At 32.4% G+C, this 17,413-nt stretch overlaps 1 protein-coding gene across 1 annotated transcript in view; it reads left to right on the top strand.

The window, feature by feature from the left end:
- LOC150079329 (116 kDa U5 small nuclear ribonucleoprotein component) overlaps positions 1-17,413 on the top strand; it is a 330,420-nt gene that overhangs the window by 258,433 nt on the left and 54,574 nt on the right. Inside the window, exons 17-18 of the mRNA XM_090383490.1 lie at positions 1,261-1,351; positions 11,516-11,729. Of these exons, the coding sequence (XP_090239616.1) occupies positions 1,261-1,351; positions 11,516-11,729 (305 nt within the window). The remainder of the gene's footprint in view (positions 1-1,260; positions 1,352-11,515; positions 11,730-17,413) is intronic.

Below are 17,413 nucleotides of genomic sequence, written 5' to 3'. Positions count from 1 at the left end.
TTCGCTAAAGTGTTGATAAAGGAGTTTTGCCTTTTCACGAATGATGAGTGAACTTAACGGAATTTTGAGTTTGGTCTTCTATCCACAGATTTAAAGATTTTTCCATTTTTTTCTAATTTAACATCATGAGTTACAGAGCAAATTTTTGAAGCAATTAGCGCTTCAAAAGCCCGTAGTTTTCACGGACACTAAGGCGGATTTTTTCTTCCAATTTTTTGATGGATCGTACCGTTGACTCATTGATTTTATAATATTTTGCCACTGAGGAGACACTTTCACCATTAGAAATTTTATCTAATAATTCAATTTTATTCGCTAATGTCATCACCTTCTTTGATATTTTCACATTTCTCTTGTTATTCATAGCCATATTTTTGTAGGGGTTAGAAGGAACTTGTCCACAATAAAGTCACTTTCTTCCATTAACACACTTGAAAAAGTCTGTTTTACACTGCAAAACGGTAGATTTATCATTTTTGTAATCACATCAATTTATAAATTGATAAATTTATTCAATTTATAAGCATATAAATTAAAAGCAAACGACGAAACCTTCCATGACAAGTGCATAACACATACTGAACAAGGATTAGCGAGAAACATCCACGCTTGCAATTTTGTCACCCCTCTTCCCCCACCCACTGAGCGCTGTTTTGACCGGGAAAGATAATTTTAGCCATACCCATGTTTTTTTATGGCTGAAAATATTCACGGCGCTTTAAAATTCACATTTTTTTAGGTTTCATTTTATATTAAATCGGCGATCGCGAAACCGCAAATACAGATACCACGAATAGCGGGGGTTTACTCTATATATATATATATATATATATCAATGCAAACAGGCATATAGGAAGGCACATGGTGTCCTGTCCTGTCTGTGATGTATAGGACATTTTTCAAGTAGGGAAAAGGATGTCATTAGCCCTTTATATAAAATGATGCTGAGACCATATTTAGAATATTGTGTTCGGGTCTGGAGGCCACACTTAAAGAAAGACATAGAACTTGAAAGGATTCAAAGAAGGGCAGCTAGATTGCTAAGGGGTGCAAATTGATGTCATTATGAAGGATAATTTATAGTTGTATGTATATGTGTATAAGTTACAGGTGTTGTATAGCCAGTAAGGATTAAAAAAAAAAAAAAAAAAGTTTGCTAATAGTTTGAATAATATAATGCTTTTGAAAATGGTATAATTAATTTAGAATAATATTAATAATTATAATAATATATATGTTTTTTCTCTCCCCCTATTCTAGATATAAAAGTAGCTGACCCAGTTGTATGTTTTTGTGAAACTGTAGTGGAAACTTCATCTCTTAAGTGCTTTGCTGAAACTCCAAATAAAAAGTGAGCTTTATTTAATTTCATAAAAGGAGAGGTATTAAGGTATTATTTTGTTGTAAATTTTAAGAAACAGTACCATTCTGAAGCATTTATTGCCAATATTGCATTTTTCTTGTCCTTGTTCAGTTGAATGGTTGAATTATCATACTGTTTTACAGTGATGTCAGTGTCACACTATATCTGGTGGAGGTCTGAGGTTAGCCATTACAATGACCCAAGGTGACATAGTTATTGTGGGATAATAATAGTCTGTGAAGTGCGCGCGCGCACACACACACACACACACACACACACACACACACACACACACACACACACACACACACACACACACACACACACACACACATTAAACTCATTACATCTGCATGGTATCCCTTCAGATTATAATTGCCTCATATGGTAATACGTGTGAGTATTTATTGGTACAAAATTGCTTACATTACACATAAATTCATTTGTGCATAAATAATTGCACCAACTTTAAATATTGCAAAACATAAATTTAATGCAGTTAATATCATGAAATAGTAATACAGGAAAATCTCTCTAAAGCAGACACCATTGGTCTGAAGAAAGTGTCCACTATATGAAGTTGTCTACTTTGCAGAGGATAGCGTAGCCAATTTCAATAATTTGGAAAAATGAAATTCACTGTAACTGGTTGCTTACACAGTTTTTTTTTTTTTTTTTGTACTGATTATCCTTGTACATATGTGTTTCAATTAATTAACTTTTAATGAATAACTCAACTTTTAGTAGACACATAATTAACTTTTAGTAAAATTGAATATAAATGGCTTTGTTTAGAGCATTTCATTTTAGCAATTTCATTTTCATTATAAATAATATTATTTATAATAAAATGATACATTATAATAATACTAAACCTAGTAGGTGATCTAATAGAATTAGATCACCTACTAGGTTTAGTTTAGTCCATATTTGTTGTTTTTGCTCATATAGAATTTTTATAATACACACCACAGCCCTACTGTAAACAGCAAGAAATTTCATTTCTTAAAAAATTAGTGGAATCAATTGCTTAGATTAGTGAAATCAATTGTTGGATTGCTTAGGAAAATTTTGACCAGATTCCAAGGGAAAATCTGTATGCCCCAAAAAAAACTTTTTATGTAGCTACTTAAATGATCATTTCTCAGTGTTGAATGAAAGTGGTATGTAACAGCATGGAAAATTGTCATCATTACTCAGTCAGAAAAGCTGTTTACAGCATTTAATGAAAGTAGTTTAAAGCATGACATAGTGTTTTTATTAAATATACAGTTATATCAAACATACAGTATCCACAAACCTCTTTTACAAAACTAAAATGTTATTCTGTAAATAGGGCATATGATAGAAATCTGAAACCTCTTCCAAGTGATAGGGGATATCTTTAAGCTTTTATTCACTAATCAGAAAATGTGCCTCCTGCAGTAGATGACAGCATAATTGCAAAACTGTAATCATGAAGAAATTTATCAACAAAATTCCATCCCCTTGGTTTCATCATTGATTTAGTGGCTTCTGTATGAACTGTAACTTGTATGGTTTCATCCTCATACAGCAGTGTAACATGTTATACATTGTTGACCTTGACATGTTAAGCTCACAACTGGCACATCATTTATTGATGTAGCCAAGTGGTCAGGACTGAGAGTGCAGACTCGCTCTTTGAGTGGACTGTATAGCCTGTGACTGCTAAATATGATTAACAATTGTATTCGTGATTTATTGTAAACTCCTCTGACCTGGTGATTGTGCTGGAGTATAAACAAGAACATTTCCCTGGGTTTTGTGTAAAACTGTCTATTGAAACAGCTCAGCCAGGTTGGATTGCACAAACAGGTATCATTTCCAGATTTTCTGTACTATTGCAGAACTGATGAGACTTGTGACAGAGAATAAAAATGCATGGGTGCATAAAAATTATCAGATGATGATGCTGATGCCAACATTAGATATAAACTAGGCATAAAGCAGGTGAGGCAAGCTAAGGCAGATTATAAGTAGGCTCTGGCAAAGAATTCAAAGAGAAGCAGAAAAGACTTCTCTTTAATTATGTAAGCTAGAAGGAAGGGACTGAATCACATTGGTCCACTAGATATGAATGGATTAATAATAATACTACTAAGATTGTGGACAAATGAATGGGTATATTTGTATTTTAGGGATGGGGATGCCAGAAGTGAGTTAAATTCTGGTGGGGTTAAATTCATTGTACAAGGCATTGGTTTGGCCTCTTCTTGAAATTTTAGAATGGATGTGATTCTGTTGGAATGGGTGCAGAGAAGAATAACAAGATTGGTGAGGGTAGTAAAAGGGTTCTCTTGCTGGGAATGGCTTTAGTTTGGCAAATTGTAGTGTGTAGAGACTAGACACCCACGAGAAGATGTGGTTGAGATGTTTAATGAAGGCCTTGAAATTGATTGAGTAAGTTCAATGCTGATGGAATCCTTCCTCTTGCTCAGGCTACACACACGTGACAGGGCATATATTCAAATTGAGGAAAGGTGGTTGGACGTGTGAAAATTTTCCTTCAGGCAGAGGTTCATTGATTGTTGGAACAAACTCCCATCTGGCATTGCAGTGGCGGGTAGTTTGAATAAATTCAAGAACTAAATGAACTATTAGAGGGGATGGACATGTGAAATAGGAAGGATTGGCTTTTTTGCTTTCTTGCATCATTTGTCACTACTACTACTACTACTCTATTACTACTAATAATGATAATAATGAAGGCATTGGCTGTTAGGAAATGATATGTCTGAAGGCAGACATTCTAAATGCATGCTTTCTTTATATATTTCCATTGTGTGGAATCCAGCAAAGGTTTATTTCTGTTAGACCAATCAGAACAAAATAAAACTACTTTTTTCCATTACAAATGTAAACATGCTTTATTAGATCAGTTTTGCATGCTGATATCAGATACCTTCTTCATTCCTTTCCTGGTTTTTGTAATACAACTGCTGTTAATATCAGTATGTTAATTAAGATGGATTTCATTACAAAAGAAAATTTAATTAGATTACAAAACATGTGACACTGGTTATAATTACATTTTTATCACTCAGACAGTTTAAACCCAATACACTTTATATACAGTAGAGCATCAGTTATCTGGAATAATTAATGTCAGACCTCTTTTGGATAGCAAAATTTTCCGGATAATCGAATGTAAGGTAAAATTAAATAAATTCTGTTATAATGTATTAAGGTAAAAGAAAAAGACTTTAAATAACATGAAAAAAATGAATTTATTTAATTAAAAAATAATAACTTAAAAATTCACACATTATATATATATATATATATATATATATATATATATATATATATATATATATTATTCTTTTGTAATATGATAATTCATGCTGTATTTTATTTTTAATATGCTTTTATAGTAGTTTTACTTAATTTATTTCTATCTCTAGCTTTTTCTGTTGTCCCAGTAGCTGTTTTAGCAATGCATGGGTACGAACAGAGTACATATTGTTATTTCTTTTTGTATTATCTTTCTATTGTGGTTTATTCCGTCTTTGTTCATTTTCTTAATTACAGGTATTTTCTACACATAGGTATTATAGTTAATACATTACTGGTCTTTAAGCTAGCCTAATCTCGGTTATCTTAATTTCCCATGGCCTATACATTCAGGATTTTTCAACTTGTTACGTATTGCTAAAAAAAAATTATATCAATTATTGATGAAAAACTGTAGCAATACTATTTTAAAACAATATGATATAATATTAAACATATTTATACATTTTTGTATTACATCACATGGACGTCAATCCCCTACTTCATCGGGGGCTTTGAGCGGATTGACGGTCCATTCGATGTAATGCATTTCTTACTTACCCGTTTCTGTTTGCATCTATCACAGCTTTGCTATTTTATCCAATTACTAAATTCTAAGTTTCTATTTTTAATTTTTTTTTTGGTCCCATGTTTATCTTAATTGTTATTAGTTAAATCAGTACTATTTATTATAAATATATCATGAACCAAATTAATTCCCCATAATTTCTACAGCAACTGTGATAGAATACACAAAGCCCAACGGGTGAGTTTATTTAATGTTATTGCAATATATTAAATAAACTTACCCGTTGGGCTTTGTGTATTCTATCACAGTTGCTGTAGAAATTATGGGGAATTAATTTGGTTCATGATATATTTATAATAAATAGTACTGATTTAACTAATAACAATTAAGATAAACATGGGACCAAAAAAAAAAATTAAAAATAGAAACTTAGAATTTAGTAATTGGATAAAATAGCAAAGCTGTGATAGATGCAAACAGAAATGGGTAAGTAAGAAATGCATTACATCGAATGGACCGTCAATCCGCTCAAAGCCCCCGATGAAGTAGGGGATTGACGTCCATGTGATGTAATACAAAAATGTATAAAGATGTAATACAAAAATGTATAAATATGTTTAATATTATATCATATTGTTTTAAAATAGTATTGCTACAGTTTTTCATCAATAATTGATATAATTTTTTTTTAGCAATACGTAACAAGTTGAAAAATCCTGAATGTATAGGCCATGGGAAATTAAGATAACCGAGATTAGGCTAGCTTAAAGACCAGTAATGTATTAACTATAATACCTATGTGTAGAAAATACCTGTAATTAAGAAAATGAACAAAGACGGAATAAACCACAATAGAAAGATAATACAAAAAGAAATAACTATATATATATATATATATATATATATATATATATATATATATTCGGATAGGTATTTTACTGCAAATTTTATTTGGAAAAATTTTAAAGTAATTTTTTAAAATAATGTTTGATTTGATTTTTCCTCTCTCTCGTTTGTTGTGACCTTTTCTTTTTTTTTTTTTTTTTTTTTTGCTGCGAAATCTCTCAAGTTCATTAATAATATCAATTTGATTATATCGCATTCTACCTGGTTTTCTCCCCATTTTGGTGCTGTTTCTTTTCGTTGACATTTTACCATAAAAAAAGTGAGAAAAATAATAAATCGCACAGTTTCGGGGCAGATATTATTCTTACTGAATATGTAGCTAAACCAAACCTAATATGAAATGAAAATAACAAACTATGTCATGGAAAATTGGGTTCACGGAAGCTAAACTCGTGGTTTCTGAGAAACCCATCAGTCCTAATCCAAAATTTCACCAGATATTCTATGTAAAAAAAAAAAAAAAAAAAAAAAAAACCAGACAGAAATATTCTCATAGCAAAATAAACATTTGTCTCAAATAGTACCATTAATTTAAAAAAAAAAAAGAAAAGAAGAAGAAAATTCAGCCTTTCAAATTATTCCGGATAACCAACGTTCTACTGTACATGGATAACTTGATACAGTACACTATCCTAAAAATTATAATTTGTACTGAAAATTGTGTATTGAAATTAAATTATGAAGTAACAAAGATTAGTTATATTGAAACTATTACATAACTATGAATCTATAAACAAATAAAATAAATAAATAATAATTATGTTCATATAGGTTGACAAATAGTTATAATTGGTATAGCACTCATCATGTTCATGTAATTGGTCTTATCACAAAAGCTAGATATTGTTAGAAGGAAAATTGAAAATATATTTGGAATCAGTATCCAAAGATCTGTCTATTTAGTTCATCCCCCCCCCATGAAAAATTCTTGTTGACCTGCATTATAAGTAATGGATTAAACTGAAAAGCTTAGTTAACTTATGTCACTGCTTTTCAATGAGCATTTTCTTATTTAATTTTCAGGCCTTAACTAAATTGTTGTTCTGTGTTTTTATTTGAAAATCTTTCAAATCAGTTTGAAAGAGATGCACTTCTTAATAGGTGATGTTTATCTTTATTTCTTTTTATTTTCTTCCTATGCATTTAAACACAGGGGATAATATAGAGATAAATTATGGATAAAGAAGCTTTGCTGAATCAATTCATATCATAATATAACTAGAAGCTCCTCTATAATTCCTTTTAGTATTTATAATAAAATGAGGAACAATAAATATTCTGCATAATGAATTCTTACCTTCACATGTTAAAAAAATGTTTTCAATTAATTTACCCTCAAACTCGTGATCATTCAGATAAAGATACCCAAAGTTCTTAAACGTGAAGTTCAGAAAAGCCGTTTACATATATTGAGGTAACACGAGCAGTCCTGTCCTCTTCATAATAAACATATTCCAGACTGATTTAGAGTAGCTATATTGAAAAGCTTAAAAAATGTGCACTCTTCACCAAATGCTGTGTCATTGAATACATCAGGCCCTCGTTATAACGCGGTTCACTTTATGCTGATTCGCTATAACACTGTAATGGTTCATTTTACGCTGATTCGCTATAACGCTGTTCTTATATTATAACCCATATCTGACTATAACCCTGTAACAAATCACTATACGCTCTTTTACAGATTGCATTTTTGGCATATTTGATGGAGTCGATAGCTTGAAAATGAATAGCAAAACAGCATTAAAACATTTTCCACGCTGACTTAAGAAATTTTCCCACGCTAATTTAATTGCAATATAGTGACTTGTTATGTAGTTCTGAGATCAACATTTTAAAAATGATCAAGTATATTGCTTGTAATAGTTGCATTATATGCATTTACCTGAAGTCTAGTCATCACTCAGTACAGTATTAGACATCGTGCGTAATGGACAATTTATTCAAACATTGTATCAGAATTAATGCAACCAACGCAGTTACAGTTTCGAAGAGTTAATAACAGTGGATAAGAATGATAAAGCAACAACGTCTGGACACAGTACAAAGACTACAAATGTAAGAAAAATACTGAATTTGAAAATTAAATTAGACGTTTTAAAGCGAATCGATTCCAGTCAACGACAAGCGGATGTGTGCCATAATTTAGAACTGGCAAGTTTAACTGTAAGAACAATTATAAAAAATAATTTTAGCAGTGGGAAAGACAGCTGTTCCACTTCAAGCAACTAGGGCTAGGCCTGCTATTACGATTGAAATGGACAGACGTTAACTAATTTTATTGAAGATAATATCCAATGCAGAATTCAGTTAAGTGAAATATTATAAAAAGAGAGAGAGAGAGAGAGAGAGAGAGAGAGAGAGAGAGATTAGCCTATATGATGATCTGAAGAAAACTCACCTAAAAAAAAAAAATGTGGAACCATTTAAAACTAGTAAGGGCTGGTTGAATAGATTTAAAATCCAGGGAGAAGCCGCAAGTGCAGATCAAGGAGCCAAAACTTTCAAAAAATAACTTGTTAAAATTATTGAAGAGGGGTATTATGTGTTATATACTTCTCAACAAGTTTTTAACGTAGGTGAAGCAGGACTTCTTTTGGAAATGAATGCCCAAAAGAAGTTTCACATTGAAAGAAGAAAAAAAAAAAAACATGCCAGGTTTCAAAGCAGCGAAGGAGTGGCTGACTTTATTGTTGGGTGGTAACACTGAGGGGGATTTAAAATTAAAACCCATTTTAGTTTACCAGGAGGCGGGCCAAAATCAACACATTTTTCACGATTAAATTAAATCAATTAAAATCAATTTAGATCAATTAAAATCATGATTTTAATTGGAATTTTAAGCTTAATTTTGATACGTAAGTAGTTACCACATAATTTTATACATATGTAATGCAGAATATTTTATATGTACAAATATTTGAATATTAAATATTTCGACCGACATTTGTGCATCTTTTCACTACTGTTTATTATTGATTAGGAAATATCCTATGGCACCGACCGCAACTCACAAATACACATGTTACCTTATGGGAATGTGACGCTCGCTTAGCGCTCTGTTTTTCCAGAATGAATTATCAGCATTAAGCGGGTGTCACCTGTAAACATTTACTAATAACATACGTTATACCGATAAATGATTCAGCTATCACTTATAATAGCATAATTCGTTTTGTTAATCACAATATATTAGAGTATTATACCAGTTATAACTCCACAAAAGATAAAAATAAGAATGTTGCATATTGCAATTGGCTTTCATCCAAATCTCCAGGTCCATTTTCTGCCTACGCCAAAGCTCGCAAAAAATGTAAAGCAGTTATTAATCAGTCCAAACTAGATTTTGAACATGTTAATTAGAAAACTTGCTTCTTGTCCAAATGATAGCCAAGCATTTTGGTTTCTTGCCAAAGCTATTGGTTGCAACTTTTGCACATCTCTACTCCCACTACTGTTACAACCTGATAGTTCTATCAGATTATTCAATCTGACATTGCAATACTGTTCAGTGTGTTTTTGCAGTCCTGATCAGATTGAACTATCAGATAGTTCAATCTGATCAGGATTGCAAACAAGGAACAAGAATTGTTGCTGTTTAGATATTATTGCTTATTTAATATTACAAATATTGAAAAGAATATCATTGAAGTATTTATTTATTATTATTATTTTTTTTGACTTGGAGGTGAGGGATAAGTGAGGAATATTCATTTGTTGTTGAATTTATTGGAAGCAACCTAAAAAATTTTTACTGTGGGAAAAAAAACGGTATTCAGAAATTTTTTTTTTAATAACCTGATAGTTCTATCAGATTATTCAATCTGACATTGCAATACTGTTCAGTGTGTTTTTGCAGTCCTGATCAGATTGAACTATCAGATAGTTCAATCTGATCAGGATTGCAAACAAGGAACAAGAATTGTTGCTGTTTAGATATTATTGCTTATTTAATATTACAAATATTGAAAAGAATATCATTGAAGTATTTATTTATTATTATTATTTTTTTTGACTTGGGGGTGAGGGATAAGTGAGGAATATTCATTTGTTGTTGAATTTATTGGAAGCAACCTAAAAAATTTTTACTGTGGGAAAAAAAACGGTATTCAGAAATTTTTTTTTTAATAACTACTAGGGGGCTTTGCCCCCCCCCCCCCCCCCCAGCTTGCTTCTTTTAATAAAATAAAATAAAATTCTTACAGAAGCTTTCGACACTGTGTGTGTTCCTCAGCTATGAATACATAAATACGTTACATATGGAAATCATAGCATGACCACGCTAAAACAGAAGCTTGTTTTACCACAGTAAAAACTTCTGTTACATATTTTAGTATTTGTTACATATTACCGTGTAACCAGCATCCCTCTTCTCCCATTGGCTAAATAAAAATCACTAGAAAGAAAACTTTTTTAATGTATGGAAAGATTACCATTATTAATATGATATTTTATATTTATAATGTTTATGATATTAGGTGAATGAGAATTATTCATGTGTGCTGTGGTTTATATCAGATTTACTTAAGAATATAATAAAATGACTATTTCATTTTTATTTCCATTCTTACTTAGCAGGGAAGGTGCCTCCGTTGCCAGGTGGGAAGGAGCAGCAGGGCATAGCACACGCTTCTTGATTAGACCAGGGTTCGAGCCCGTCACCGCCAAATACGGAGGATGCGGAAAGGTCAGGGAATGACCATCGCATATTCCCGGAGCAATATGGCCTTAGTTGCTAATGCTCCTAAAAATCAAAAACAACAACTTAGCAGGGGGGAAAAATAATATTGTAATTTTTTTCCCCACGTATTTTTTAAAATTAATTCCCACATACCCACTCATTATTTAAAAATATAACAACACACCTGACAGAGTAATTCTATTTGTGTTATTTAAGAACATCGGAGTCTCAGTCCTTTGTGACAACATAATAAATTTTCCACTTGTCACTCAGACGACAGCTTAAATCCTGACAGTGGAGAATATTTAAAAAAGCTTCTTCAGTTAGCCAATCTTGAGTAGAAGGAATCGCTCCTCCTCTCAGGGTATTATGGGGTATGCAGTCCATACAAAGTTTAAATCATTCCAGTACTCAAAAATTATATCTGGTACCATACAAACTGGTGTACTCTGATCAAAAGTTGATGTGCCAAAGAAATCTTCCTTTCCTCCTTCAAAATCTTGGATCACGGAGAGAATAGCAGATATCATCCCCAGTGAAACTTGGATACTCTCCTTATTTTCTATAGTTATATATTATTTACTCAACCTTATATGAAAGTTTTCACCCCTCTGCAAATGGCAGGTTTATATCAGCCTAAGATCTTGTCGCATTAACTTTATGAATGTAAGTTGGAATTTTGATTCATTATTATTAGAGATTGTAACAAATCTTTTATATTTACTTATTTTCTTTGATTTAGAAATAAACTTACAATGATAGCAGAGCCATTGGAGAAAGGACTAGCAGAAGATATAGAAAATGAAATAGTTCAGATCTCTTGGAACCGTAAAAGATTAGGAGAATTTTTTCAACATAAATACGACTGGGATTTATTGGCTGCTCGTTCCATATGGGCATTTGGACCAGATGCAACAGGACCGAACATACTAGTTGATGATACTCTCCCATCTGAAGTAAGGAATATTTCATAAAACTAGAGGTTTAATGGCTATAATTAATGATTTATATATATATTTTTAAAAATTTCTGTATAGCAAGTTTTATAATAAAATATTTCATGAATAAAAATTAATAAAAAAAAGCAAAAATATTTTATTATCTCTTGCTTGGGGTTTCCTTTTATTAAAAATATTACATTTGGAAAATGCTGGGGTAAAACTGTTTGCTAAAATATTAGTTTATTATTAGTGTTTGAAAAATGATGCAAGGAAGCAACGAATAAGAGAAACGTAAAAGTAGCATGAAAAGAAATAAAAATGCTACTGAATATAGTTTGTATATCTTTCATTCATTTCTTTTATTTATTTCTTCCAGTAGCAAATTACCCTTTTTTGCTAAAGATGGATATTCTTGCTTAATTTAACTCATAGTATGCACTCTCCAAGAAACAAAAAAGATACCCTAAGGCATGGATCAGTAGTACAGTCAGTCCTCGTATAACACGTGTTTACACTACACGAATTCGATCATACACGATTTATAAATAGGGGAACGATATCTTGTATAACACAAACCGAATTCGCTTATACGCGATTCGCCTGTGTTTACAAGAAGTGGCAGTCGAACGCAGAATCACCCCAATGGAACGCAACATGATAGGAACGAAGAGAAAATGCTGAAAATGTGTTTGTTTTTTATATCAGTGAAGGGGAAACACATTTCACCATAATAACATAAAAACCAACACAATTCCAGCCATCGGTATAATCGCAAATACAATTAGATCGAGTTTACTACCAGTTTATAACAGATTCCACTGGCAGAAACGCAACTGGACATTGTTTTTATTGTTTTATGGTAGTAACCGCCAGAAATGTGCTTTAGTAAAATGTGAGGTGTTAATAGTGTATCTCTGCCTTTATGGTGTTATTTATTCAGTTGCTACACGAACGCAACTTTGTTTATGTGTATCAAGCTTGCCTCTTCATTTTGTAATTGTGCTTTATTCCCTAAAAATGAGTAAAATTCTTAAAAGGTGTGAACAGGAAGCGTCCTGGTGAAGACACTACAGATTCAGAGAGAAAAAGAAAAGTAATATCGATAAACAGGCGGACGGGGTCAAAAATTCTTACCTGGGAAAATTTGTAGTGGCCTCATACTAGCGTTTATGGCCAAAATCACACCGGCCTCCGGCCCACCGGAGTTTCCCCGGTAAGCCTTATGGCCAGTCGGCCTCTGTCAATAGAGAAAAAATATGAAATTGTGAAACGCTTTGAGCGAAATGAAAGACCATGTGATATTGCACGTGCTACAGGCCTAAATGAGGCAATGCTGGGAATTACAAAGAATGCAGAGAAAATAAAAAAAACTTTCATAGCAGGAACAACTCAAAGTGTAATTAAAATCCATTAGATTAAGACACAAAGAATTGGAAGAGATGGAACAGCTGTCATCTGTTTGGATAGAAAATCAAACAAAAAACAAGTTGGCTTACGATAGAAGCAAAAGCAGTAGCAATATTTTATTATGTAATAGCCATAATAAAATACGTAAGTATTTTATTACGATTATTTATTGTATTTGGTAATGTTTTGGTTACAAATGTGTGTTCAATCTTGGGTGGTTGGCACCTAACCCTATTTTTCCCATAGGGCTTGTTGTTTATATTGCACAATTTTGCATTGCACGAGGGTTTCTGGGAACACAACTATCGTGCAATACGAGGACTGACTGTATATAGATATGGCACTGGTACATTAGGCTGCTGGCACTCACGACTGCTCTGAATGATATAGCATGAGACTATTTTATTTAATCACTCCGACAAGGCATTTTCATGAAAGTTGCCACACAAAAACAGACAAGCACACAAATGTTCCAACTTAATTTCAAAGCGAAGCTCCCGAAATGCATTTTGGAATTAACCCCCCCCCCCCCCCCAATTTAATAATTTAAATTGGGATTACTGTGACTTAGTTGCAGAACTATTAGAATTATATAATTCTAATAGTTCTGCAACTAATAATCCTAAATATTAGAATTATCTAATTCTAATGATGTAATCAACTGCTTGCAATGCTGGTCTTATTTGGAGCATTGCCATTGCCTGTTTGTAATTCATTCTTTTTTTCCCTTTTCCAGTTAACTAATCTTTTATTCACTATAGCAACCTACCCCAATGCCTCACTTTTAAATTTTATCTACAAGATTCATGTGGGACCAAGTTAAAACGTCTTTTAGAAATCTAAGTTATATCAGCAATATTCCTTACATTGAGTTTCTTTGACTACCTATAGCATGTTACCAGATTGGTCACACAAGATTTTCCCTTAACAGAACCACATTGTAATTCTCTTATAATATCATTACTATTGAGGCAACCCTGTTCTTTATTCTGCATCTTCAAGCCTAGATTCCATGATTCTTCCTGCCGCAAAGTCAAACTTACAGTCCTGTAGCTGCCATTTCACTCTTAAAACCCTAATGCAAACAGGAGAGATGTTTGCAATATTTCCAGTCTTCTGGAACGACACCAGAGTCTAAGGATGCCTTCATTATTATAGATAATGATGTAGTGAGCCTTCTTAGTTTCTTTCAGTTTAATAAAATAGATACCACTAGCTTATTCTTTCTTCACTTTTAAGTCTGGTAATTTCTCCTTCAGAATTTTTTCATTATTGCATATTCATTTAATACAATAATTATTAACTGAATTAACAGCTTTCTCCCCTTTAAAAGTATATTCTAATGTTAATTGTTATGTAATTGTGAATTAAATATAACAGAGTCCTTGTTAAATTCCATGCTTTTCTATAGTGGACCAATACAGTTCATTCCTTTCAATGTGTTATATACTCCTGGATCATATACAGGTCTATTAACATTATATCTTGGGTTGGACTATGCTCTGTATTAGAAATTTCACTCTCAGTGGCTTCAGTTTGACCCACTACAAGAATTACACTGATGTTAGCAGAAACAAATAGACATGGAATTTTTGTAAGCACTTCACAGGTTGGTAGTGAAGTCATGAGATTGTTTATTCACAGGTTCTCTCTTATCTGTAGATAACCAACCTAGGATGAAGTTCACACTGATATAAGACATCTTTCATGTTCATCTGTGTTCATGATATATAATGTACAGGTATGCCTTGCTTAATGACATTTTATTATAACAACACTTTAAAAAGTATCGTATATGCTATTTTTACTTCTTTTGTGTTTATTAATTGTTTCATTATTTGATTTTTCTCTAACAGTCCCATTAAAATGAGTTCGAAACTCTCATGAATGGGAAGCAGTAGCATGGAAGGGAGTTTAAGACATCAAGTGTGAAATGAGCTTGGAGGAACAAATGAGACCTGGTTGTATTCAGAATCATCTTAGATTAGGACACGAGAAGACAGATTAACTCAAATCACATGGTGAGGATTCACTGCCTAAGAACTCTCTGACTTGAAAACCAAAGAATGCAAGAGAAGGTCAAAGACATGCTAATGCTGCAGCCACAGAAATTAATAACCAGGAATGTGTCAGAAGCTTTTATCCATTTAGATAAAATCATCTAAATCCATTTAGATAAAATCATCTTTGCTGAGATGATATCCATTTAGATATCATCTCAGCAAAGATGGCTGCAATAGCCATCTTTGCTGAGATGATATTACTCTGCAGTCATCGACATTGATGACCCAAAGACCTCTTTCACAAATTCCATTGCTGTGCTGCATTGAATATGGTAGGAAATTTATTATTGGTGCCATTAAGGGTGCTTACATTAGTTACCGTCTTTACTCTTCTGTGACCGAAAATTATTTGAAAATTACTTTGATATTTTCAGATTTTTACCCAATGTTAGTAGGTACAATATTGATGCTTTGTGAAACTTTCTCTCCCATGTTATAAACTTTTCTTTCTACCACTGAACTTTTTAAAAGACTGAGAGATACATTTCATATCATTTGATATTTGGTTCATTTTTTAACTTTTATAAAAAATGAAACAACTTGTACTTATGTTATAATGAATACAGCTAGGTTAGTGCGACTAATGAATCCCATGAAGTAATCGCATTATTCAAATTTGCACTACTGGAAGTTATAATTATGTGTAAAATATGGTAATTGGTTCCAGCTCAACGGAAATAGGTAATGAAAAATTTTAAACAAGTTTTTATATGTTTATTAATGAAATATTACAGTAAAGGATAAAAGGAATATACTTATAATTTAAATTTATTATTAACAAAGTCAGACTGTAATTATAAGATTATAAGAAACAAAATAACAAAAAAAAATTCTAAATATCATTCCTAAAGTTAAGCTTACACTGACGAAAACATATTTATTGTCTTTCGAAATATTTTAGCAGCATAGGCAACTGTTTCTCCTTCTTTAAATCTTCATACATATGGTAGATGCAGAGTGCTTTATCCACGTCTCGGCGAATTTGCCTGCTTCGATCGAGGTTAGGGTCAGCATCCATAATTTTTTTCTTCATGACTTCTACAGCTCGAAAGATATCTTCGAATTCCTTGAGAGTGAACTCCTTGTGCATTATCTCATTCTTTGACATCATTGTTGGCTTCTTCAAATGCTCTTTGTTGATCTAAAAGTAGATCACCAGTCAATTCTTCTGAGTGTGAATTGAGCAGTTCCCGAACATTGTCATGTTTTAGTTCATCAAATCCAAGTTCTCTTCCAATATTTGTTATTTCTTCTATAACAGTTTTTTCTTCAAAACCACTATTTGCACAATGAAGCAAAATGCACTTCCACATCCACACGTTGTTTGCAGTTATTTGTTGCCAGGCATGCTGAATATTTTCTATTGCATGTCTGATGTTATAATTTTTCCAGAACTCCAATTTTTTCAGTTAAGGAAATTGTATCGTCTCCTGTAGTTTTAGCAATTGCCTGTTTAAATGTTTTTCTTATGTAGTGGGCCTTAAATGTTGCAATGGTCCCTTGATCCATGGGCCGCAAAGATGTTGTGTATGGCGGCAAAAAAATGATTTTTACATTTTCACATAATGAACCGAGTGTAGTTGAATGACCTGGAGCTTTAGCTAAAATTAGTAGTACTTTAAATGCAATGTTGCTTTCCTTGCAATATTTTTCAAGAGCTGGGCAAAAATAGCTTGAAAACCAGTCAGTGAATACAGCTTGGGTCACCCATGCTTTCTTATTTGATCGCTAAATAACTGGAAGTGATCTATGGTTGTAGCCTTTTAGAGCTCGAGGATTTGGAGACCGATAAACAAGCACCGGTTTCAATTTAAAATCGCCTTGAGCATTGCCTCCCAATAAAAGTGTTAGGTGATCTTTAGACACTTTAAATCCAGGTTGAGTTTTTTCTTTCTTAGAAATGGAAGTTCTGGAAGGCATCCTTTTCCAGAATAAACCGGTTTCATCCACGTTAAATAATTGTTGATCAGTGTATCCACCGTCTTCGATTATTTTTTTTAAAAATCAGGATATTTAGATGCTGCATCCTCATCTGCACTGGCCACCTCACTGGTAATTTTAACATCATGCAGCTGACCCCTATTCAGTCAAACCAACCAACACTCGCACTAAACATTTATTTTACTTGATTATTTTTTTTTGTTTCACTCTCAAACAAATTTAAAGCTTTTGTCTGAATGGCTGCTCTGCTAAGGGAAATATGGTTTTGATTGCAATCCTCAATCCATA

Source organism: Mastigoproctus giganteus, chromosome 10, assembly GCF_048544385.1.
Source record: "Mastigoproctus giganteus isolate SK-2022 chromosome 10, ASM4854438v1, whole genome shotgun sequence".
Taxonomy (NCBI): domain Eukaryota; kingdom Metazoa; phylum Arthropoda; class Arachnida; order Uropygi; family Thelyphonidae; genus Mastigoproctus; species Mastigoproctus giganteus.
This window is presented reverse-complemented; position numbering and strand designations above follow the sequence as displayed.